At 44.5% G+C, this 24,741-nt stretch overlaps 1 protein-coding gene across 5 annotated transcripts in view; it reads right to left on the minus strand.

The window, feature by feature from the left end:
- Positions 1–24,741, minus strand: part of AGMO (alkylglycerol monooxygenase) — a 672,742-nt gene that overhangs the window by 307,273 nt on the left and 340,728 nt on the right. For all 5 annotated transcript variants that reach the window (XM_029589002.1, XM_029589005.1, XM_029589006.1 and 2 more), the window contains one exon: positions 10,851–10,985. In XM_029589002.1, the coding sequence (XP_029444862.1) occupies positions 10,851–10,985 (135 nt within the window). The remainder of the gene's footprint in view (positions 1–10,850; positions 10,986–24,741) is intronic.

Consider the following 24,741-nt stretch of genomic DNA (forward strand, 5'->3'; position numbering starts at 1 on the left):
TTTGTCATGGACATCTTCTCTAATAGAGCTGGAATGAAGCCATGCCCAGCGACGTGCTGCAATTGCAGAGGAAGACATCTAGGAGGAAGTCTCAAAAGATTCATAAGCCGCTCTCAGCAGATGTCTCAAACCCTATTTCATGTCACAGAAGTGTTGGGGGTTGATTGGTTGGCCAGTTTCAGAGCGTAGGAATAGTTTCAGCGACTGCAAACACTCATGTAAGTATTGTACCACATAAAACTGATGGTGTTGTATTCCGGATGTCAGCATTGCATTTTGAAAAGTTTTCTTGGCCATATCATCAAGAAGTTTATGTTCCCATTATAGTGGCACAAATGCATGCAATTTGGATTTCTTAGTCCGTTTCATCACAGACAAAACTATCACAGAAGCATGCGGGAGTTGAATGACTCCATAAGTTGGCGAGTTTTATAATCGAAAATTAAGGTCAAATTTCCTAGACACAGGAAGGATGGAATGAGGAGATTCCCACATTTTAAACAGCATGGCATAAAAAATCTTATGGAAGGGTAGAGCAGACGGTTCCGCTGGTACTTCCAGGATCTTTAGGATTCCGAATATCTCTTCTTGACATCTACACCCAGTACCCCTCTGAGCTTTTCTACAAACTTGGAATACGTCAGATCTTCTAGCGGTGAAGAATAATCAGAGGATTTTTCTGGCAAGTCAGAAAAAATGCCTGTGGAGCTTGAAGGTAATATATCCAGGGAAGAGTCCTTCGAAACTGATGGGGGACCTGTTTATCTGGAGAATAAGAAGCCATTGACTCTGGAGAAACTCACGTACATTTGGGAAGACTTCTCCGCTTGGACCCGGGAGGTTAGGCGTTGGCAACGTTGGATACCAAGTTGAAAGCACATCCTGAATATTCATGGAAATGTAATGTATGGCTTGCTGGGACTGGGGCAATGATGGACGTGGTAACACTGCTTGATCTTTTTCCTCCATAGGTGGGCAACAAGTGCCCCGGGTGCAAACGGCTGTAGACAAGATATCCAAAGGATTCCTACTTGAAACCCAGAAGCCATTTTCTGGTAGAGTTGATCTAACCCTGGGAGATAGTTCCTCCTGAAGGATAAAACAGTGCAAATGGGATCTATTGCTTAAGCCCGAGTAGACTGTGCAACCCTCCTCGGCAGAAGATGATTTGGAGCTAACAGAAACCGGCTTACGGGGTGACACCCAAGGCAGCTGTGACAAAATTTCCAAAATCAGGTTTGTCTGCTTAGTTGGAGGGGATGGCTTCAGATTCCACCTCCTCTTTTTAGCATGCGGGCTTCTGCCTTCCTGGGGTGCTCTTCACTATGATACAGGCGATTTATGTTTGCTTGGTTCTTTAGGCCAGTGGTTCTCAACGTCTGTCGGGACACACCTGATAGATGGTTCTCACATGTGTGACACACTGAAACATGACAGTCACAAGACTAAATGTTAAGGGGGCACTCCATGAAGTTAGCATGTGGCACATTTAAAACTAATCGGAGAAAGTTCTTTTTTACTCAAACTCTGGAATTTGTTGCCAGAGGATGTGGTTAGTGCAGTTAGTATAGCTGTGTTTAAAAAAGGATTGGATAAATTCTTGGAGAAGAAGTCCATTACCTGCTATTAATTAAGTTGACTTAGAAAATAGCCACTGCTATTACTAGCAACGGTAGCATGGAATAGACTTAGTTTTTGGGTACTTGCCAGGTTCTTATGGCCTGGATTGGCCACTGTTGGAAACAAGATGCTGGGCTTGATGGACCCTTGGTCTGACCCAGTATGGCATGTTCTTATGTTCTTAATGTATAATTTGCATCCTCAGGAACCCCACCGCCCCACCCCTCAGCAATGAGTTTAAAGCAGAACTAGAACATTCCCTGTACAACTCATCATACAAAAAATGTTATTATGATGTTATCTCAATAACAGCAACAGAAACTTCCTCTACTACCAGGCACAATAGCCTGCTTATAAATAGACAGCAGTTTACCACCAACGCATGTCTTATTGAGAAAACACAACAAATAAGGTGAGATATTTTATTAGCCGTTCTCACACACACACATACACACACACACACACATAGAACTGACCTTCACCAAGTACAGACAAATTATAAATAGAGACAGAAACTGGAATGGAAACCCAAAAAAGCCACTCTGCATGCAGTGCAAACCTGGAGAAAGGGAAACCAAGTAATAGCACCTAACATACTCCCAGGATCTGCAATAGTGCAAACAAACTGATCCGCAGAAAGTTACATCTGCATTATGGCATGCACTCAAATGGAACAACCCTACCTATAAAAAGGCAACACTACAAATATTCAACCAGGCCCTAAACACCAATGCACCTTCAGTTAGGAAAACAGAACAAGCTAAGCTGCTATAGATCCCCACACAAAAATAATTGTTAGACTATACTGATAAATGTTTCAAATGTTTCAAAACAGCTGGTGAACAGATCATCTAACAATTAAAAACTCTTAAAATGATTTAAAATTATCCAAACACTAATAAAACATTTCAAAACAGCAGACATATCACATAATACCCAATTATTAAAATGGCAGTCAATCAAGAAAAATGAACTTAAAAAGCCACATTAACTTACCCTCTCCAGCAACTCTCCTACTCCTTTCCCTTGCAGGCCAATAGCACTCACCAGAAGCAGCAGTGGCTGCTGAAACTCTGTCCTCACAGTCTTCTTCCTTAGGACCACAACCAGTCTCTGTCTCGCTCTCTCTCACACACGTCACACCCTCAGGACCAGTTTCTGTATCTCACAGACCAATCATCTTCCCAACCAGGCTCTCTCACATACACATACATACAAGTCACCTTCCTCACCAGTCTCTCAATCACACAATGCTCTCTCTCTTACTTACACACAGGCTTTCAATCGCTTGCACGTTCTCTCTCTCACTTATACACTGGCTGGTTGACAGTCTCACTTCCACTCCCTCCCCCCCCCCCCCAAGAGCATAAATGGTAGCTGCTGCAGCAGCCTCCTCCAACCCCCACGGCCCAAAAAAGAAGAATCCCATTGACTGTGGGGGCTAATGCTGCCGTCTCCCTTGCTGATCACTGGCTGCTTCTGATTTTTCTCCAGGCCTGCACTGCTGTTGAGGCCAATGCTGCTGTTGCTGTTCAATGCAACATGGCCTTTTCTTCCCACACACCCTGCTACACATGCTCTCGCACACAACACACTTCCTTATGCCAAGGCCTCTCTCCAGTTTTCCTTTCTCTGCCACTAGCAGCTCTACCAGGGCCTCTCTCTCACCTTTATTTCTTCAGCTGCTGGTCCCCTCTCTCTTTCCTTCCTTTCTTTCTTCAGCTGCAATGGCCCCCTCTGGGTCTCACCCTTTCTACCACCGCTGCCTCCACCCTCCAGGTGTGAGACCCCCATCCCTTCCCTTTCATTTACCCTTCTCTCCGCCTTTCTCTCCCCACTCTGCACCATGCTCTTTGCTCCTTCCATATCTTTCCCTCCCCCTCTCACACCGCCTTTCATTCACTCCTTTCCCCTCCCATCCAACTCACTCATTCCTTTCTTCCTCTCTCATTGTTTCTTCTACTGTCTCATCCCAATCTCTGCCCTCCCTTCCCTTCCTCACCTGCTTGGTCCAGCGCAAAGTGTCGGCGCAGGCTTTGGTTTTTTCGTCGGTGTGTCATGTGCAACGTGACCCTTCTTTCCAGACGACTCACCCGAGGCCTGAGTGGATGCGTCATGGAGACAATGAGAGGTCGACGCAGATGACTGGTCAGGTCGGCGCTTTGGAGTGTCCGATGGCTCTGTCAACATACTGATGTTTAATTCCAATCTGGGGCGGCTCACGGGACTCAACTTGGGTTTGGAAAGTGCTGAGTCAACCTTGTCACCAAGTCTCTTTTGCTTGGAAATTGACTTTGCCTGCAGGTCCACTGAAGATGCCCTTCTATGGACTTCGTGGGACTTAGATTTTTGTCCCAGTGAGGAGTGCAGCACTGTGGGGAGGGCGCATAGGTGTTGGAACGAGCCCTCTCCTTTTCCCTAAGACATGCGATCTTGTCCGCTCTTTCGTCTCCTCGCTCTGGGAGACATCCATCCACAGTCTTTACAGGAGGCCTGGTCATGGTATGGGTCAAGACACGGGTAACAATATTTGTGATTGTCAGTGATGGACATTATGTGTCTGCACTGACAAAACTTAAAGCCAGGTTTCTTCGACATCTTACGATAGTACTGAAAAGTGCTTTTTGTGGGATCACTTGAAGCGAAGAGAGAAAATTTGAAAAATCTCGTGAGGAGACGCGAGGGAGAGAAAAAAAAACCAATCACATCCATGCCTGAGCATGGATAAAAAAGCACTGAAGAGACTGACACGCTATGCGTGGGAAGAACCGCACAGACGCAGCAGCATTCAAAGCTTTGCTTTCTGGGAGAAGTCCGCGAGAGTGCAGTCGATCATGTCACCCAAACAGCATAGCATTGGCTAATTCAGTCTGCTTATCGATAGAAAGAAACATGTACCAAGTACAAATCTCAACAATTTGTGAAGTTGACATATAATTTACAAACTTAACTGTAAAATGACACTTTTTGTTTTGAACTGAATAGTGTAGCCACCCTTTTAATATTATCTTGAGAAAATATTTTTTTTCCAAATATATGAGCTTCTATATACTAAAAAATGCTCTACGCATCAGCAGATTGTCATATTGTTAATTACACAGGAAGATATGCACACATATACTGGATACATGGTAACAGATATGTAGAAAATGTTTGGGAGGGGAACAGATTGAGTAGTTAGCAGCAGTCTTGGGTTTTAGCTTCCCCATACGGGAGATGCAGATGGCATGCTATAATAGTTTATAAACCGCTGGCACCATCTCAGGGTGTGGATTCCTTAGCTGACCCTCCTTGGGGTAGCATGTCCTTTGCTATCCTCAGTTTTGATTACATTTCCCTGGGAGAGGGTTATAGGGTTTTATGGATTGAGACCTGGGTAAAGAAAGGGAGTCCCATATTTTATCCATTTGAGAAAGAAGTTTTTCCACCTTTCCTGCCTCTGTTTTGGTTTTTCTTTGTGTTTAAGATGTTTCCTGTTTGTTATTTTTGCTGAGTACCCTAGCGTACTGAGACTCAAATTGTTTTTCCATCTGAAGGAAGAAGTGTCTTTTGCCTAGAAAGGACCTTAAGATTATCCAAGTCATCAAGGAGGAATTGATTCACATCTACTACCTGGGAGAAGGAAGACTGGTAGAAGAGAGGCGAAGACCAGGCGCACCAGCCAGGTGCATCTGCTGTCTTCTTAAGTAAAAGCTTCATAGGCAGAGAGGAGTAGGACAGTACCATCTAAGTGCTACACAGGGAAGGAAGGAGAACAGGGAAGACTACCAGATAAGTATGAGAAATGGGGACTGAACATTCATTTACATAAAGGTAAATCTCTTTTTTATAATTTTATTTTTAACTTTCAAATTCAAATTACATGTACATGTATATCTTGTTCAAGAAATAAACGATGTATCAAACAGCAAAAATAAGAAAGTAAAATCTCATAACAAAGTACAATAATGTAGTGAATCATTGGTATTTTAAGACCAAATCATGGGAACAGAAAATACAAAGAAAAGAAATATACAGGAAATTCAGAACATTATTTTAACTAGAGCCTAACTAACTTGGGGGCAATGCGGATCCCAAATTAACTGAGGCCGACCTATTTTGAAGAAAAGCTTCTAACTGTACTGGATCAATAAACATATATTTGACCCCCATATTTACATGAAAACCTCAGTTTAAAAGAAGCCCCTAAGGCCAAAAGCCTTGTCTTTTTTTTTTAGAAGAAAATTTCTCTTCCTGGCCTGTTTCTCTTTTACCACATCCGTAAATATAGATATTAATTGACCCATGAAGCAAACATTTTTTTAGGAGAAAACTAAATGCAATATCCACTGTTTATCACTCTCTTTAGCAAAAGTAACCAATAAAGTACACCTCTCCAGCATACCTCTTCAGAAGAGGTCTGCTCCAAAAATGCAAAGAAGACCACTCCAGCAAGCAAATCTTGAGCCTCAGCTCCAAAAGAAACCTTGTTTTTTCTTTTAGGAAATTCTGGGATCATTCCTTGGTAACTTCTAAAAAGTCCAAGTACATTTGTTTTATATTTCTTTAGGGATATCAGTGGGCACCGAGAAAACTGAGAAACCTCAGATTAAAACGTTTAAGATAGTTTCCAATACAGAATTTTCCAGCTTTTGGATTACAAATTGGGAATCTTTAATCAAGGAAACATCACAATTCTGTAATTTTTTTGTAGTAATTTTGCAAAGCCTTGATCTTTCCAGATTGGTCAGAAATTGTTTGAGAGTGACCAGTTACAGAGACAGAAAGGTCTTGATGAAGTCTAAATAGAGCAACAAATTTTACAGGTATTGATTGGTCAAGTTGGATAACTGCTGACCACAAAGTTTCAAAATTTATTTCTACAGGCTTTTTCAACAGATGTTGAGAAATATTCCCAGCTCCAGAGCATGTGAAAGATGACTCCACCCCTATAGCCAAAGGGGTCTTCCCATCCCTAGGGAGAGGAGGAGTAGAAACAGCTAACTGCTCATATTCACCGGGAGCCCCATTCAACAAAACTAAGCCTGCTGTTGGAGGAATAGGCCCAGCATGGCTCAGAGAGATGACAGACTCATCTTGAACAGGGCTAACTGCCCAAAGTTCATCTTCAGCACCTGACATACCTTGTGACTAGAAATGCTATAGTATAACGGATTGAAGCTGCGAATGGAGATCCAGATGCTGATGGGAGAGGTCTAGCAATCCCCTTCCTCTTCACCATTCACAGCTGCTAATATGGAGGAATAAACAAACTGTGAACAGGGGCATGCTTCTTTGGCGCGTGGCTTTGGCACGCTGCTGCTCTGCGCCGCCCTTTATGTTTTGGGTCCCTCAAGCAGGCGGGAGGATTGTAGACGCCAATGTAGCATGGCAAGATGGTAATCCTCCATTTTCTCCCAGGTGAAGCTGTTGTGTGCTGCACTTTATCTGTCGGGTACCTTGAGCAGGCAAGGGGATGGTAGACTCCAAGCAGCAGAGCCAGATGGTAATCCTCCGTTCTCTCAACAGGGGCTAAATTTCTAACCATTTCACAATTATCAGTAAAACAGATTGGAAATCAGACTAGCTTCCAGAGTAGTTATAGCTGCAGTTTACTCTTGTGATATTTTTAGAAACATAGTAATGACATCAGATAAAGACCAAATGGTGCATCCAGTCTGCACAGCAAGCTGCTTATGGTAGTAACTGTTGCTCCATGCAAGTTACCCCCATGTGTTCTGTTAAGGGTAGTAATTGCTGCTCTGTGCAGATTATCTCCATGCGTTCTGTTAAGAATGGTTACTGCCATTCCATGCAGGTTACCCACAAGCAGAAATATTATGCCTTAAGTTAACATAGGTTACCCCTTTCTTTATTTCCAACCTCAAGCCTGATTATCCCATGCCCTTCTGAATTAATTTTTTGTTCTCATCTTCCCCATCTCTACCAGGAGGATATCCAGGTATCCATCATGCTCTCTGTGAAGAAATATTTCCTGATGTTGGTTACGAGTCATACTATGACCTCTAGTTCTACAGTATCCTTTCCAAAGGAAAAGATTTGATGTTTGTGTATCACCACTGCCGGCTTGCATAATATGGGTACATTAACGCAAGGGTTTTTTTTCATCATTTTTGATGATCTTTGATTCCTGAAAATTTTAGACCTCCATCGTCTTCAGTTTTTGCTCCACAAATCGTACACCTTAGAACTGCTGGTGGCACATTTTCGTAACAATGTGTTTGCTCATCCTGATTCATCTTTTGAGGTGCCTTGACTTCTATATGCACTCTGACACTTGTGCTAACAAGACATCAGTTCGTTCACCAAAAAATGTGCTTTCTTTCACTAATAAGAACCTACAATATAAAGGCATAAAAACATGTATGTCAGAGAGAATGTGAAGATGAGGCACGTATGACAGGGTATGTGGTGTTAGTGAAAGTATTAGACTACTTTTTCAGTAGATGAGATTTGCAAAAGCACTTTTAAAGGGCTAAGTTCCACAACCTCTGGCAGAGAAAGCAGTATTGTCTTTTTAAATGTGTTCCGAAAAAATGCAGAAATGGTACATTTTGAGACATTGTACTGACACTTCTTTCATATATTCCCAATGAATAGAATATGAAAAAAGTAAAATGAAAAGGAGGTGGCCTGATCTTATGATTTTCTGGGAGGAGAGAAAATAAATGCCCTCCTATATAAGATAACGGGAGTCACATGGACTAAAAAAAAGGTGGTAGTTCAGATTTTCTTCTTGCTATAAAAAGGAGTAAATATATTCAAGGCAGAGATCATTTGTTGACAAATAATCTTTTGGTATGGGAGTGAATAACCCCTATGGTCAGTTCTGGGACAGAATATAGGCCGTTAATGGAATATCTAAGGAGGATCTTCTTCCTGCATGCTACAGATATCTTTTTCCAAGGGGTACCAAATGAGTGTTTGTTAGTCCCTCAGTCAGACAACATCCAACAAGGTATTGATCTGTGCAGTCTGGGTAAACAAGCATCGGGGTAAATTGCTTGATGCTGCGGTTACTGCCCTTAACCATTAAGCCTTATGCTTCACCTTTGATGCAACTCCAACATTACTCACTGCATCAATGGCAGGGGGTGCCAGGGAATTTGAATCAAACAGTTACCAACAAGGGCACTGAACTTGGTGGTCAGTGAAACAGATAAGTATGGGAAAATAAGTGTGGGAGCTTGCTGGGCAGACTAGATGGGCCGTTTGGTCTTTTTCTGTCATCATTTCTATGATTCTATGTATGTATCCATACATTCTACGTATGGATACATACATAGATTCTATGTATCTATGTATGTATGTATGATACATACATAGATTCTATGTATCTATGTATATATCCATACATTCTATCTATCTATGTATGTATCATTTCTATGTATCTATGTATGTATCCACCATTTGGAATACAGTACCCCCAGACCTCCGACAGGAAACCTGCCTCATAAATTTTAAAAAGAAACTTAAGACTTGGCTGTTCGGTCGAGCCTTTCCGGTCTCCTAGACTATATTCTCCTAAGATATTATCCAATCAGCTGTGCTTCAATCATCTCATATTACTTCATTAACTAGCAGAGTGTCATATAATCATGTTATAATGCTAGAGTTATTCTCCTGAGGTTGGCTCCAAGCCCCTTCTCTCTGTTATATCTCTCTACTTTGGTTATCCTTCTCTTCATTTCCAATTCCAAGTTATTCACCCTTGTTATAATGTAACTGTTTACCTTCTGCTCCCAATCTGTCTCCTCTTTTGAGGTTTGACTAGTTATTGTTAATGTACTATCGTTCTATGTAAACCGAGTTGATTTGATCTGTATCAAGAAAATTGGTATATAAAAACCCTAAATAAAACCCTAAATGTATCAATATCTCCCAAACAAATTCTTTAAAAAATTGATCTTACTGGAGGAAGCCCAAAAAGCTGACACTATTTGCCAAATGGAAATCCAAAACAGGGGTGAATTGACCCCATGTTATTAAGATTAAAGAAAGAGGAGTGATAAATCAAAGTTTTGCACCAGTGTTTTTTCCACTGAAATTCCTGGTATATTTTCATTGGTAAATCTGAAACCATTTTTGCACAGGTGCAGAATTTTGGTAAATCTGCCCATAAACATCTCTCACAAAACTGCAATGTCAGAATCCATAAAACCCTACCCCTTCATCTTATATACTTTGTTTAAGAAATATATTGTGAAATAGATGTACCAGTATTTTATTTACCAAAACAGGCTTCATGAATCAGACAAAAATAACACTCATGAATCATTTGCATTCAAAAAGTGCTTCCTGTAATTTTGTGCCTATATGATTTTAACACAGACAATGCACTACTTTTTGACCTTTATTTCTTTAACAGATATGCACTTTGGTCCATGGGTAGAATCAGAACACTATGGGGTACATTTTACAAATTTGCGCACACGCGTACATTTGTTCGCGCACAAGGTGCAAACAAGAGTACGCGGGATTTTAATAGATACGCACATAAAGGTCAAAAGGAACTTTCCTTCCACCCCCCTGCACCTTCCCTTCCCTTCCCTAACCCACCCCCCCCCAGCCCTACCTAACCCCCCTACCTTTGTTGCACAAGTTACGCCGGCGCGCAATTCCCAGGCCCGGGAGCCATTTCGGAGGCCTCGGCCATGCCCCCGAAATGCCCGCAGCCCCGCCCCAAATAACGCGCCGCCACGACACGCCCCCACCCCCTCCAGGAAAGCCCCGGGACTTACGCGCATCCAGGGCTTGCGCGCACAGGGGGAACTTCGGGCAGGTTTTCGGGGGGTACGCACGTATCTTAAACTCGTACCCCTTTGGAAATCTGGCCCTATATGAGCACATTCCTTATTGAAGGCGAAAATACTTCTGGAGAAATGCTTTGCTATCAATGAGCAAACAAGATGTTGTGCAGGATTCTACTCAATTGCTTCATTAGAAATGCTCTGACATCATGGGTAGAATATGAAATGCTATTTTCTTTGTAATAAATAAGTGGTGAAAAGCCATTTAAATATATGAAAGTCATTTAGAGTTTCCTTCCTTATGGCAATAAAAATGCCTTTGAAAGAGAGCACCTAAACTCTCTTTAGCTCCCTTCTCATTCTTCTTGCCTGAAACTTCCTGTTGCTAGTTTGCAACTTTACTGCTAGGAGAGCAATAATACGGAACCAGTGGTACTGAAGAAAACAAGCAAACAAAAAACAAGCAAATGTCCTTTTTACCAGAGGGATCTCCTCAGGAAGACCGAGCCGTGGTTTGCCGGGTCCCCATCCTGGTCCTTTGAATACGACAGAAAGCTTATTGCAGATTCCAGGTGTGTCCCAAAATGTGCTCCAGATATAGAACAAGTGATGCAACTGTGGATGAACAGATAGTCATTACACAGAGTTTTGCAAAAAGGAAAACAACTATATATAATGGGATTGTTTTGGATTAGCTCATATACGAAAGACGGCTAAACACATACGTTACATCCATTATCAAAGCAAATATTCTGCATATATTTTAGCAGGTGTTTTGAGGGAATAATGTGTAAGGCAAACATATACACTTGCCTTAAACATTATTCCCTCAAAACACCTGCTAAAATATATGCAGAATGGGGTAGATTTTAATAGGTGCGCGAACAAATCTACTCACGATTTTATAACATGCGCGTGCTGCCGCGCGGATGTTATAAAATACAGGGTCTGCGCGTGCAAGGCTACGCAAAGTCAGCAGCCTGCGCGCGCCGAGCCGCGTAGACATCCTCTGTTCCCTCCGAGGCCGCTCCGAAATCGGAGCGGCCTTGGAGGGAACTTTTCTTCCAGCCCCCCCCCCCACCTTCCCCTCCCTTCCCCTATCTAACCCACCCAACAGCCCTAACTAATTCCCCCCCCACCTTTATTTTACAAGTTACGTCTGCCCGAGGCAGGTGTAAGCTGCGCACGCCGGCCGGCTGCCGGCGCACCATGTTCCGGTTCAGGGGCTGGTCCAGAGGCCGCGACCGTGACCCCGGAACGCCCCTGGGCAGGAACCACGGCTGCAGCCCCTGCCCCTGGAACGCCCCCGATGACGCGCCGGCTGCGACACGCCCCTCCAGGAAAGCCCCGGGACTTACACGCATCCTGGGGCTTACCCGTGCCATGAAGCCTATGAGAGATAGGCGCGTGCAAGGGGGTGGAAGGGGCAGCTTTTTGGGGGTTCCTAAACCTTCTGAAAACTCTCCATTGCCTGGAAGTGATCGCAAGAGACGGACATTGTGAGTTATTATTTCAGACTACAGACAGGAACCGGTACTCGCTCCTCGCGGACCTATGTTCCTGAACACTCTGAAGATTCTCCTTGCCCAGAAACCATAGCAGGTACAGACATTGTGAGTTATTATTTCAGACTACAAATAGGAACCGGCACTCTCTCCTCGAAGGCCTATGTTCCTGAATACTCTGAAGATTCTCCTTGTTCAGAGGCCATTGAATCTACAGACATTGTGAGTTTCTATTTCAGATGGTATATAGGAACCGGCACTCGCTTCTCGAGGGCCTATGTTCCTGAACACTCTGAAGATTCTCTATTGACTAGAAGCTATTCCAGATACAGATTAGTGTGTGTCACCATCGCTCTCTCAGAGCTTCCCTGGAACCAGGTACTCGCTCCTCGAGGGCCTAACCCTTTCCAACTACTGAGCCATATCAAGACCTTGTGTGAGATATCATCTAGTACTGGCTATGTATATCTGCATATCCTGTCTATTCACTATCTACAGTCTCTTTGCAGCTCAGCAACCTGGGAATCGCAGTTCCAGTATCTGAGGGACTTCAGCCCTGCCGGGCACACCAGCTCACTACTGCCACCTCTGGTGGTTATACTGCTTATCTAATAAAGAACTATCTGCTTCTGTCTCCATACTCCAGCCTAGCCGTTGGTCCCTCTCGGGACTCCCTCCTGAGGGCGCTGTCATTTGCCATCGGCCCAAGGATTCACCTATTTACTTTCTAGGAAAAGTAGAAAGTCATGGGATAGGTGGCGATGTCGTTTTGTGGATTGCAAACTGGCTAAAAGACAGGAAACAGAGAGTAGGATTAAATGGACAATTTTCTCAGTGGAAGGGAGTGGGCAGTGGAGTGCCTCAGGGATCTGTATTGGGACCCTTACTTTTCAATATATTTATAAATGATCTGGAAAGATCACGACGAGTGAGATCACGACGAGTGGAAAGATCACGACGAGTGAGATAATCAAATTTGCAGATGACACAAAATTGTTCAGAGTAGTTAAATCACAAGCAGATTGCGATAAATAGCAGGAAGAACTTGTGAGACTGGAAAATTGGGCATCAAAATGACAGATGAAATTTAATGTGGATAAGTGTAAGGTGATGCATATAGGGAAAAATAACCCATGCTATAGTTACACAATGTTAGGTTCCATATTAAGTGTTACAACCCAAGAAAGAGATCTAGGCGTCACACCGTAGTGGATGACACATTGAAATCGTAGGTTCAGTGTGCTGCGGCAGTCAAAAAAGCAAACAGAATGTTGGGAATTATTAGAAAGGGAATGGTGAATAAAACGGAAAATGTCATAATGCCTCTGTATCGCTACATGGTGAGACCGCACCTTGAATACTGGGAACAATTCTGGTCGCCGCATCTCAAAAAAGATATAATTGCGATGGAGAAGGTATAGAGAAGGGCTACCAAAATGATAAGGGGAATGGAACAACTCCCCTATGAGGAAAGACTGAAGAGGTTAGGACTTTTCAGCTTGGAGAAGAGACGGCTGAGGGGGGATATGTTAGAGGTGTTTAAAATCATGAGAGGTCTAGAACGGGTAGATGTGAATCGGTTATTTACTCTTTCGGATAATAGAAAGACTACGGGGCACTCCATGAAGTTAGCATGTGGCACATTTAAAACTAATCGGAGAAAGTTCTTTTTTACTCAACGCACAATTAAACTCTGGAATTTGTTGCCAGAGGATGTGGTTAGTGCAGTTAGTATAGGTGTGTTTAAAAAAAGGATTAGATAAGTTCTTGGAGAAGTCCATTACCTGCTACTAATTAAGTTGACTTAGAAAATAGCCACTGCTATTACTAGCAATGGTAACATGGAATAGACTTAGTTTGTGGGTACTTGCCAGGTTCTTATGGCCTGGATTGGCCACTGTTGGAAACAGGATGCTGGGCTTGATGGACCCTTGGTCTGACCCAGTATGGCATGTTCTTATGTTCTTATGTCCAGCTGAGCACCATCTCCAGTAATCTGCTGGTACAGATTGCCAACTCTGCAGTCTACATTAACATTGCCATTCCTTAGCAGACCCATAGGCGGCAGTTCACTACAGATTAATATTACTCCCTTAGGGGAGGGACTTCCATCAGACTGCTATTCGCATCTGCTCGCTCCTCCTATCCGCATTGCAGACCCTGCAACAGATTGCTAACCGCTAGCAGTATTACAACAGATTTCTGGCTCCTCCCCTTGTGGGAATGTCCAGCAGCAAGATCCTATCCGATTGTTCTCTCTAACAGCCGATCCCATAACAGATTGCTAACTCCTCCCTTTACAGGAGCATCCAGCAGCAGTTTGCTAACAGATTGCTAACTCGAGCAGCAGATCCCTAACACTTACTTTCCAGCATTGCCCATTTCCCAGACCTGGCTCCTGCTCCTTGGGCTGTTCCTAGGATAGGGCCCATGCATATGTAGCATTGATAGACTGGAACATTCAGTTATTGTATTACAGTGACACCAAATGGCTGGCTCAAGAGCACACTAGTGCTGGGAACTATGGCCCAAATCTCTAAGCCAAAGGATTATTCCTTATGATGGTTAGGTTGAGGTAAGAGAAACCCCTTGATACAGAGGCCAGTATTTAGTCCTGGGGGAATTCTGCACAGAATTGCCAAATTCTGCGCAGAATATGGCAAAGGAGACCCCAACATGCCACGAACAGAGCGCACAAAGATGAAAGCCCTGGCGCGCCATTTGTGATGAAGATGAATGCCCCCGTGTGCTGCGGGATGCACTCTGCTCATGGCGAAGAAGGCCCCCGGGTGCCGCGAACGGAGTGTGCTCTGCTTATGGTGAAGATGAAGGCCCCGATAAGAGGGAATCTGTGTGTGTGAGAGGAGAGGGAGTGAGAGAGGAGGGGAGGGGGTGTGAGAGGAGAGGGGAGGGGAGGGGAGGGGGTGTGAGAAAGGGGAGGAGAGGGTGATGGAGGGGAGCATGTGTGTGAGAGAGAAAGGGACAGAGGGAGCCTGTGTGAGAGGCAGTACTGAGAACGGGTTCAAACTCTGGGACTGGCGATAGAGTGGAAGGGGTTGAGTCTAGAGGTGGAGGGGAGAGATACTGGCAGGTGGAGGAGTTGGGGCCTGAGAGGGCAAAGTGGCCAGGAGAGTAGGGAGAATGAGTGGAAGGGACACTCTTACAGTGAAATTCTAGGGAAATTCTGCTCAAAATATTTAAAATTCTGCATCCTAAGTAATAACTTTTTTCTGTATTAATTTAAAATGTAATTACTTAAAGACTGTCATATAAATTGTGTTATTTTGACCAATATAAAGTTTGCAGAATTTTGTGAGAGGGAGGCTCAAGATGGCCGCTGGGTGAGATGCGCTGACAGAGCTCCTGACCGCCATACCTTATTTCTAATTTCCTGCTTCAATGCCGCACACGAAGAGGAAGGCCAGATTGAGGGGGGCTGTATCAAGCTCCTCTCCTTTGGAAACTATCCAGCCAAGGATCAGGAGATTCTTCGCAGCGATTCCAACAAATATACCGGGAGACGTGGTCGCGTTGGGGACGGATGTAGAGTGAACACCATCCCCTTTGACCCTGGATATCTCTTTGAGCCCCGGTGCACCAAGCAGACCAGCTCCACCAGGCCATGAGATGGGTGGACACCAGGCAGATACAGCGGTTCCCCTGGGAATTCGATGGGGAGACATGACTGCTGAACAGCCGAGCAAAGCCCTCTAAGAGACTCGAGGAATAGGAGGAACTGAGGAGGTACTTCCCGGTGAGTATGTGAGTGCCCAGGGATACTGCCTCCACGACTCGATGGGATTATCGATAGATCCACCATTGTCTGCAGGTATGGGAAATGGAGCTGGTATAACTCTGGGATTAGGAGGTGCAAATCCAGGAACTTTAGGCTCTGTGATTAACCTTCAGTCCCCTCCTGAAATGTCTCTTGCTACAATTTGGTCAGCATTGAAATCTCTGGAAGCTTCAATTCTTTCTTTATCCAGAATTACCTTACAAACAAAAAATCAAGAAGTAATGAATGCAAATCTCCTTTCTTCTCAAACAAATAAAGCAGAAGCTTTGGAGCAGCATCTGACTGTATCTGAAAAGATTCAGCATAATTTGGTACAAGCTGAATTAATAAATAACAGGAAGTTGGAAAATATAGAGAATGTTTTAAGATCTCACAATTTAAGAATTCTGAATTTCCCTGTGATTAAGATGATTTCCCTGTTGGAACTTTTCAAAATATATATTTCTCAGGTGCTGAAGCTCTCGGACACTGCCATGCCAGTGACCACCAAGGCATATTATTTGCCACAAGCTACAGATACTAGTGAGGAAGCTGATGGGCAATCATCAACGCTGGATATTTCTGGGATTTTAGAAGTAACTCAAGAAACTACAGTTGCCAGGAGAAGACCCCTTCTAATCTCTTTTGCTTTTTTTATGGACCGGAATAACATCTTTAGGCTTTTTTTCCCGTACAAGACAAGCCTTATTTTATGGCCAAAAAGTCTGGATTTATCCTGACCTCACTAAAACCACTCAGTCTAGAAGAAAAAAATTCTTAGTTACGCGTTCAGAAGCCCTACAAAAAGGGGAATCCTTTGTCCTTAGATACCTATGTAAATGTTGTATTAGGTATTCAAAATGAGAATTACATTTTCTTTGACCCGTCTCAATTAAGGGTTTTTCTGGATTCACACTCCTAATGTGTCCCTTGTATGCTTGGCATAAAAGGAAATGTTGAGAATCTCACCTAGCCACCATTATTGCATTGTAATGTTTTCCTAATATTACGCTCATGATTCAGAGTCCCTCCGCTTTTCTTTTATTTTTTCAGTGCTTTATTAATATATTGAATATTAATGTATTTACTTTTTGTAATGTTAGAATTGCACTGTTATTTCTCAACAAGATTTACTTGTGTATATTAAAATCCAGATAAATAAAAAATTAAAAAAAAAAAAAGAATTTTAAGTTTTTGTGCGCAGAATTCCCCCAGGAGTAAATATTCAAATGCCTCCAATGGCTAGCTTATCTGGCTAAAGTTAGCTGGATAAGTTACTCTAATGTTCAGCAGGATGTCCTACAGAATATCCCTGATTAAAGTTATCTAGGTAGCTGTGTAATTTTAAACCTAACCAGCTATCTTTTGAATATGACTGGTTAGGTTTAAGTTATATGGCTTCCTGTACCCAGATAATATTAGACTTTATATTAGGGATGTGAATCGTTTTAGGACGATTAAAATTATCGTCCGATAATTTTAATATCGTCTTAAACCGTTATGGAACACAATACAATACAGATTCTAACGATTTATCGTTATAAATCGTTAGAATCGTGAGCCGGCACACTAAAACCCCCTAAAACCCACCCCCGACCCTTTAAATTAAATCCCCCACCCTCCCGAACCCCCCCCAAATAACTTAAATAACCTGCGGGTCCAGCGGCGGTCCGGAACGGCAGCGGTCCGGAACAGGCTCCTGCTCCTGCATCTTGTTGTCTTCGGCCGGCGCCATTTTCCAAAATGGCGCCGAAAAATGGCGGCGGCCATAGACGAAAAAGATTGGACGGCAGGAGGTCCTTCCGGACCCCCGCTGGACTTTTGGCAAGTCTCGTGGGGGTCAGGAGGCCCCCCACAAGCTGGCCAAAAGTTCCTGGAGGTCCAGCGGGGGTCAGGGAGCGATTTCCCGCCGCGAATCGTTTTCGTACGGAAAATGGCGCCGGCAGGAGATCGACTGCAGGAGGTCGTTCAGCGAGGGTTCCGGCGCCTCGCTGAACGACCTCCTGCAGTCGATCTCCTGCCGGCGCCATTTTCCGTACGAAAACGATTCGCGGCGGGAAATCGCTCCCTGACCCCCGCTGGACCTCCAGGAACTTTTGGCCAGCTTGTGGGGGGCCTCCTGACCCCCACGAGACTTGCCAAAAGTCCAGCGGGGGTCCGGAAGGACCTCCTGCCGTCCAATCTTTTTCGTCTATGGCCGCCGCCATTTTTCGGCGCCATTTTGGAAAATGGCGCCGGCCGAAGACGACAAGATGCAGGAGCAGGAGCCCGTTCCGGACCGCTGCCGTTCCGGACCGCCGCTGGACCCGCAGGTTATTTAAGTTATTTGGGGGTGGGGGATTTAATTTAAAGGGTCGGGGGTGGGTTTTAGGGGGTTTTAATGTGCCGGTTTTTCGATTTTTCGATTTTTTCGATTTTTTAACGATTTTTTCACGATTTTTCACGATATTTTACCCCCCCAAACGGCAACAATACGATTCCCTCCCCCTCCCAGCCGAAATCGATCGTTAAGACGATCGAGGACACGATTCACATCCCTACTTTATATAGCCTTTTTAGTGGAGAGGAGTTTTATTCCCAACTCCCCTACTCAATGACAAAAAAGGTGTCTTGTTGTCAAGCCCCCTCCCCCCCCCCCCACACACACACCTAAAAGTAATCTTCAAGCAAAGTGTGAAGGTCCATCGCTGTCCTCTCCCCACTTACCCCCCACCCCACCAAGGACTTCCTCCTCTATCTTAATGAAGAGCCCCACAGTCCATAAAGGATAGGGGAGATTCCCACTTCTTCCTGCACCGTACAGCAAAACAGCATCAGCTGATCCTAGACTCTACTTTGCCTCCCATTTAAGATGGTAGCCTGGGAGCATTGCTGGGCACCTTAGCATGGCAATGCTCCTGGGGGGGAGGTTAGTTATAACTCCTGAAGTAGCTGCAAAGTTTTTTTTAGCAAGCCACGCTACTTCATTGCCATATTAATATGCTGCTTTGCTTGAATTTGCATGTGACACAACTCCTTACTTCTTATTCACAGTGCGCCTGAGTTTTGGGGGTTTTTTTTGTTTAAGTTACAAAATCACCAAATAGCTTGTGGTTTCAGCAAATACTTGGGTACATTTTAAAAAACAGTGTGCATGCGTACTTTTGTCGGCGTGCGCAAGGGGGTGCACATTTGAGCAACTTGCGCGCGCAAGGGGGTGCACATTTGTGCAACCCTGCGCACGCTGCCTGTTCCCTCCGAGGCCGCTCCGAAATCGGAGCGGCCTCGGAGGGAACTTTCCTTCCACCCCCCCGCACCTTCCCCTCCCTTCCCCTACCTAGCCCACCCCCCTGGTCCTATCTAACCCCCACCCCCTACCTTTATCGCACAAGTTACGCCTGCTCGGCACGTGCAGGGTTTATTTTTTTTAAGGGTTACGCACTTAACTTAAGCGCGTAACCATTTTAAAATCCAGCCCACTATGTATTTTGGCAATAACTCATGGTATTGGCTAATACCCCGAGTTATTGTGATTTCTCAGCTTAGTAAATAGACTTCTAAGTTAAATAACTAGAGCTGAAAATTAGTGTTAAGTGCCTAATTTTTCTTCCCCGCTGTAGCTCTGCTTCCTTAGCTGCCCACTTTTTAGGCAACTAAGTTTACAAGTTCAGCCACAGTCAATTTTCAAAGGGACTGGTTTAGGTGCTTAACATAGACACCTAAACCTTTTGAAAAATGATTCCTTTATCTTCCTTTTCCTCAGTTTAACCAAATGCAATTGGGTAATAATAATAATAATAATAATATTAGTGCTGTCTTCCTCCTCTTTTCCCTTTGAAAGTTTATGTGCAGCCCAAGCATCAAAAATATACAGTGGCAGAGGATGCTGGATTGTAACTTCCTCAGATGTTTTCCAATGATGCGGGCTATAAATTTATTAAATACATATATATCCAATATATATGGAATCTTTATTTTTTTTCTGTTGTTCCTTATATGGTCCCCCCCTTGGTCTGGTCTATGAATTACCCCTATGCTTGGGGTGGGGAGTAACACATGAGAAATTATATTCACTAATATGATTTATCTTTGGGTTTGTAGCCTGAGTGGGGGATGAGACAAGTTCCCTGTAACCCCGATACAACAATTCTGTACCCATCCCAACAACCTCTCACTTGTGGCACCACAGACCAGAAAAAATCATCACAACAGAATAAAACAGTAATTAAACATTTTACTAGCATTGTGTAAGTAGACAGTGAATCCAACCAGAACATTAAATGGGAAAAGTACAGTAATGAAGTACAATATACATTTACAGTTTTCTTATTTTAAATCAAGCAATGCAAAAATAACACTGGGTATGACCTATAGCCAGGGAAACCAACATACTCACATGGATAGTAGAAAATATATGAAACACTAATACAGAAAAGTGGGGGGGGGGGGCCGTAAAGTATACAACTTTCAAAAATTGTCTTTACTCCTGAGTTACCAAAAAGGGAGAAGGGGGGGGGGGGACATATCCACCCCAATGTCACCAGTTTGTAAAGGATGCAGCGCACCCTGTAACAAAAACACAAAATGCGTGAAAAAAAAACAATTAGGAAAATGTAAATGTCCCTCTTGATGGTGGAGCTGGCTAGATGACAAGCCAAATAGTTGAGTACTGCAGTGTGTGTGGAAGGTCTCTCTCTCTCTCTCTCCAAGGGAGCTTCCCCAAATGGTTTACTTGGTACTAAACAGAAAGTGGGCCTGGTTACAGTCTCTTACAGAAAGACCACAGTCCATCAGCTTCTTTTTCCCTGTCCTATTTTGTGTGGTTGTGGCAAGGGTTTATGCTTGACTTTGGCTGAAAGGCTGAAGCAATTAAGATAAGATACTGAATTTGTGACAAAAAGCAAGGAAATAAACCTTCTCCCTCTTCTGCTAAGATACTCTCTATACAAAGTTTAGATTACTTCACTCAGTCTCTTAGGAGGGAGATCTAGCCATGTGTTACTAGGCATGGATATCTCTGGAAAGGATCTCTCAAGTCTCTAAGTTCCTGGCTCATCTGTCCCTTTTTGGGATTTTACATGAGGTTCAGCTATGAAGCAAGAATAGCTGTTTATCTCTCTATTTTCTCAGAGCACAGACTTCTGTCTCTCCCTCTTCATAATTAGTTCTTCAGGATAACTGAATGCAGAGCTACCAGATATACTCCTCTCTTCCTGTCTCATGGCTCAAACTCTTGATTGTTCCTGCCCCTCACGCGCAGACAGAGCCAGCCAAATTGCACCTTTTCTTACTTAAATGGTCTCCCAGCATTCCTTTGGCTTCCTTCTCTGCTGTCTATTTAGTAGAGATGTGAATCGTGTCCTCGATCGTCTTAACGATTGATTTCGGCTGGGAGGGGGAGGGAATCGTATTGTTGCCGTTTGGGTGTGTAAACTATCGTGAAAAATCGTTAAAATCGTGAGCCGGCACACTAAACCCCCCTAAAACCCACCCCGACCCTTTAAATTAAATCCCCCACCCTCCCGAACCCCCCCCCCAAATGCTTTAAATTACCTGGGGATCCGGCGGTGGTCCAGAACGGCGGCGGTCCGGAACGGCCCCCTCAATAGAATCGTGTTGTCTTCAGCCGGCGCCATTTTTCAAAATGGCCACCGCAAAATGGCGGCGGCCATAGACAAAAACGATTCAACGGAGGAGGTCGTTCCGGACCCCCGCTGGACTTTTGGCAAGTCTTGTGGGGGTCAGGAGGCCCCCCCAAGCTGGCCAAAAGTTTCCTGGGAGTCCAGCGGGGTTCCGGGAGCGATTTCTTGGCGCGAATCGTTTTCGTACGGAAAATGGCGCCGGCCACATTTTCCGTATGGAAAATGGCGCCGGCAGGAGATCGAGTGCAGGAGGTCGTTCAGCGGCGGTCCGGAACCCCCGCTGAACGACCTCCTGCAGTCGATCTCCTGCCGGCGCCATTTTCCGTACGAAAACGATTCGCGGCAAGAAATCGCTCCCGGAACCCCGCTGGACTCCCAGGAAACTTTTGGCCAGCTTGGGGGGGCCTCCTGACCCCCACAAGACTTGCCAAAAGTCCAGCGGGGGTCCGGAACGACCTCCTCCGTTGAATCGTTTTTGTCTATGGCCGCCGCCATTTTGCGGCGGCCATTTTGAAAAATGGCGCCGGCTGAAGACAACACAATTCTATTGAGGGGACCGTTCCGGACCGCCGCCGTTCTGGACCACCGCCGGATCCCCAGGTAATTTAAAGCATTTGGGGGGGGGGGGGTTCGGGAGGGTGGGGGATTTAATTTAAAGGGTCGGGGTGGGTTTTAGGGGGTTTTAGTGTGCCGGTTTTCCTGCCCTCCCCCTTCCCCTGATTTACGATTTTTTAACGATAAATCGGGGGAATTGGTATTGTATCGTGGCCCTAACGATTTTTTGACGATTTAAAATATATCGGACGATATTTTAAATCGTCAAAAAACGATTCACATCCCTACTATTTAGTGCTGTTCTCTGGGTAGGGTGACCAGTAGAGCCCTTTTCCTAACTTGTTAATATTGAGAGTGCTGGATGCAGGTTCTTGCAAAACATTTGTCATTCACAGGAGGGTACAAAGGGGTTTTGAAATATTTTTATTTTCCTTCACCTTGGCTGCAGTGGCTTCTAGTCTCTGCAGGGTTGAAAAACCCTTTCAGGCAGGTCCAAAACACATCATTCAGATCCAGACACAGCTCGGTCCACTTTGTAAGGCTCCAATATATGATAAGTTCGTGGGAGCAGGAACTTAGTTTATAGTAGTTTGCTACATTAATTTTTCCAGATAATTTATCAGGGTTTATTATGACAAGAACAAAAACAGGAGAAAATCAGTTGAAAAAAATGACTCATTATTTTTCCAGGTACATATCAGAGTTTATTTTGGTGGACAGAAGCCAGGACAATAAAAAATTATTAAGTAGATTCTCCTACTCATCCGCTCAGCTGCATCTCCATCTCTACCCTAATAGCATGTCCCTTTCACCCCTCCACTATGAATCTTTTACCATCCACCCTTGGCACTGCAACAGAATGTATCCTTTTTGGTGGTGGCTACAGGCTTCTTTGTCCTTCAGTAGCATGCTTACTAGAGATATGAATCGGTTCTGGAATCATTTCCGGAATCGTGTTCGTACTAGAACCGTGGGAAATCTTCGTTTCCCGCGAGACCGTTTTTTTTTTTTCGGCTGTCCCAAGCTGAAAAAAAATAAACTCACCCTGACCCTTTAAATTTCATTATTTAGGATCCCCCACCCTCCCAAGCCCCCGCCCAAAACTTTTCAAAAGTACCTGGTGGTCCAGTGGGGGTCCCGGGAGCGATCTCCCGCTCTCGGGCCATTGGCTGCCAGTAAACAAAATGGCACCGATGGCCCTTTTCCCTTACCATGTGACAGGGGCTATCGGTGCCATTGGCCGGCCCCTGTCACATGGTAGCAATGGACAGCCGGCGCCATCTTTAAAAATGGCGTGGGCCATCCATTGCTCCTACCATGTGACAGGGGCCGGCCAATGGCACCGATAGCCTCTGTCACATGGTAAGAGCAAAGGGCCATCGGCACCATTTTGATTAGGGCAGCCGACGGCCCGAGAGTGAAAGATCGCTCCCGGGACCCCCGCTGGACCACCAGGTACTTTTGAAAAGTTTTTGGGGGGGTCAGGAGGGTGAAGGATCCTAAATAATGAGATTTAAAGGGTTGGGGTGGGTTTGGGGGTTGTTTTTGTGTGCCCTTTCTTCCCTCTCCCTCCAAAATGATAAGAGAACCCCACGAAAATTTTGTGGGGTTTTCCTATCACTTTCGGGGACCCCCCCGATTCATGACGGATGAGAAAATATCGTACGATATTTTCATCCGTCAGAAAAACGATTCACATCCCTAATACTTACTGATGTTCCTGTGCTCTGCAGCACTGCACTTCTGCTTTTGTGAAGGACCAGAGAGCTTGTTATGAAGTGCTTCTGGTGGACAGGGCATGCTTCAAGTGCATTTGTGGCATTAGACAGCAGGCATTTTGGCTGCTTTGGGGTTGAGGAAATGGGACTTAAAATACAGCATGGATGGTAATGGAGGGTAAGCCCTTTTATTGGTGGGGGTGGGACTTGAAACACAGCCTATGCTTTGGCCAACACTGGTTTCCAGCTGTGAGCCCTGAGACACTGCAACTGCAGATCTGGAGCAACTTTTTAATCAGCCTAAAATTAGAGTGAATATCGGTTAAACCAATTTTTACCTTTGGAAAACTCTTAGAATTTAGGGTGAAAATCAGTTTAAACTGAAAATGAAGAATCATAATATATTTTAAAGTAATAAAACTGAAAAGCAATTCTGTTTGAATGAAAAGTAGTATTTAAATCCACACTATTTTTAACATACTGAAAACTTACTATATTTAACCTTCTTGGCACAGATGGCCTTTCTTTCCCAAAACTGCTCACAAACACATCCTTTTCCCATTCAGACTATCAAGGCAGCATTAGCCCCTGACATGAAAATAGGTTAACAGCATATATAGCAGGGATAATAAAAATGAGCAGTTTTTAAAGCATAAAGGACAAAAAAAGTCATATATTGTGAACAAAGATCATGGAACCTGAATACACTGGGTTCTACTTTATTGAAAGGTGACAGGCAAAACATGCGTTGAAAAGGATGAAAAACTTGAGGTGGAGGAGAGAAAGAGATAGGTACCTGCAGCAGCAGCCATTCCGGGGGTGAGGAGGAGTTCCTGGCCCTGATGGGGCTATAGCTGCTGCTTCCGTGTTGTGACATCATCAGGGAGGGACCGGTGAGGGGCCTTTAAAACCGGCCCCCCGCGACATTTTCCCCAAGGTGGAGGAGAAAAAGAGAGAGAGGTACCTGCAGCAGAGGCCATTCCGGGGGTGAGGAGGAGTTCCTGGCCCTGATGGGGCTATAGCTGCTGCTTCCTTGTTGTGACATCATCAGGGAGGGACCGGTGAGGGGCCTTTAAAACTGGCCCTCCTGCGGCACCCAGCTGACGCTGGTGCATTGCCAAAGGGGCGCGTGGCTTTGTCTGGACTTCCCTGCAACTTGGAACTTTGCCACAACTCCTCCATCTCTGGTATGTTATA

Source organism: Rhinatrema bivittatum, chromosome 2 (assembly GCF_901001135.1).
Source record: "Rhinatrema bivittatum chromosome 2, aRhiBiv1.1, whole genome shotgun sequence".
Taxonomy (NCBI): Eukaryota; Metazoa; Chordata; class Amphibia; order Gymnophiona; family Rhinatrematidae; genus Rhinatrema; species Rhinatrema bivittatum.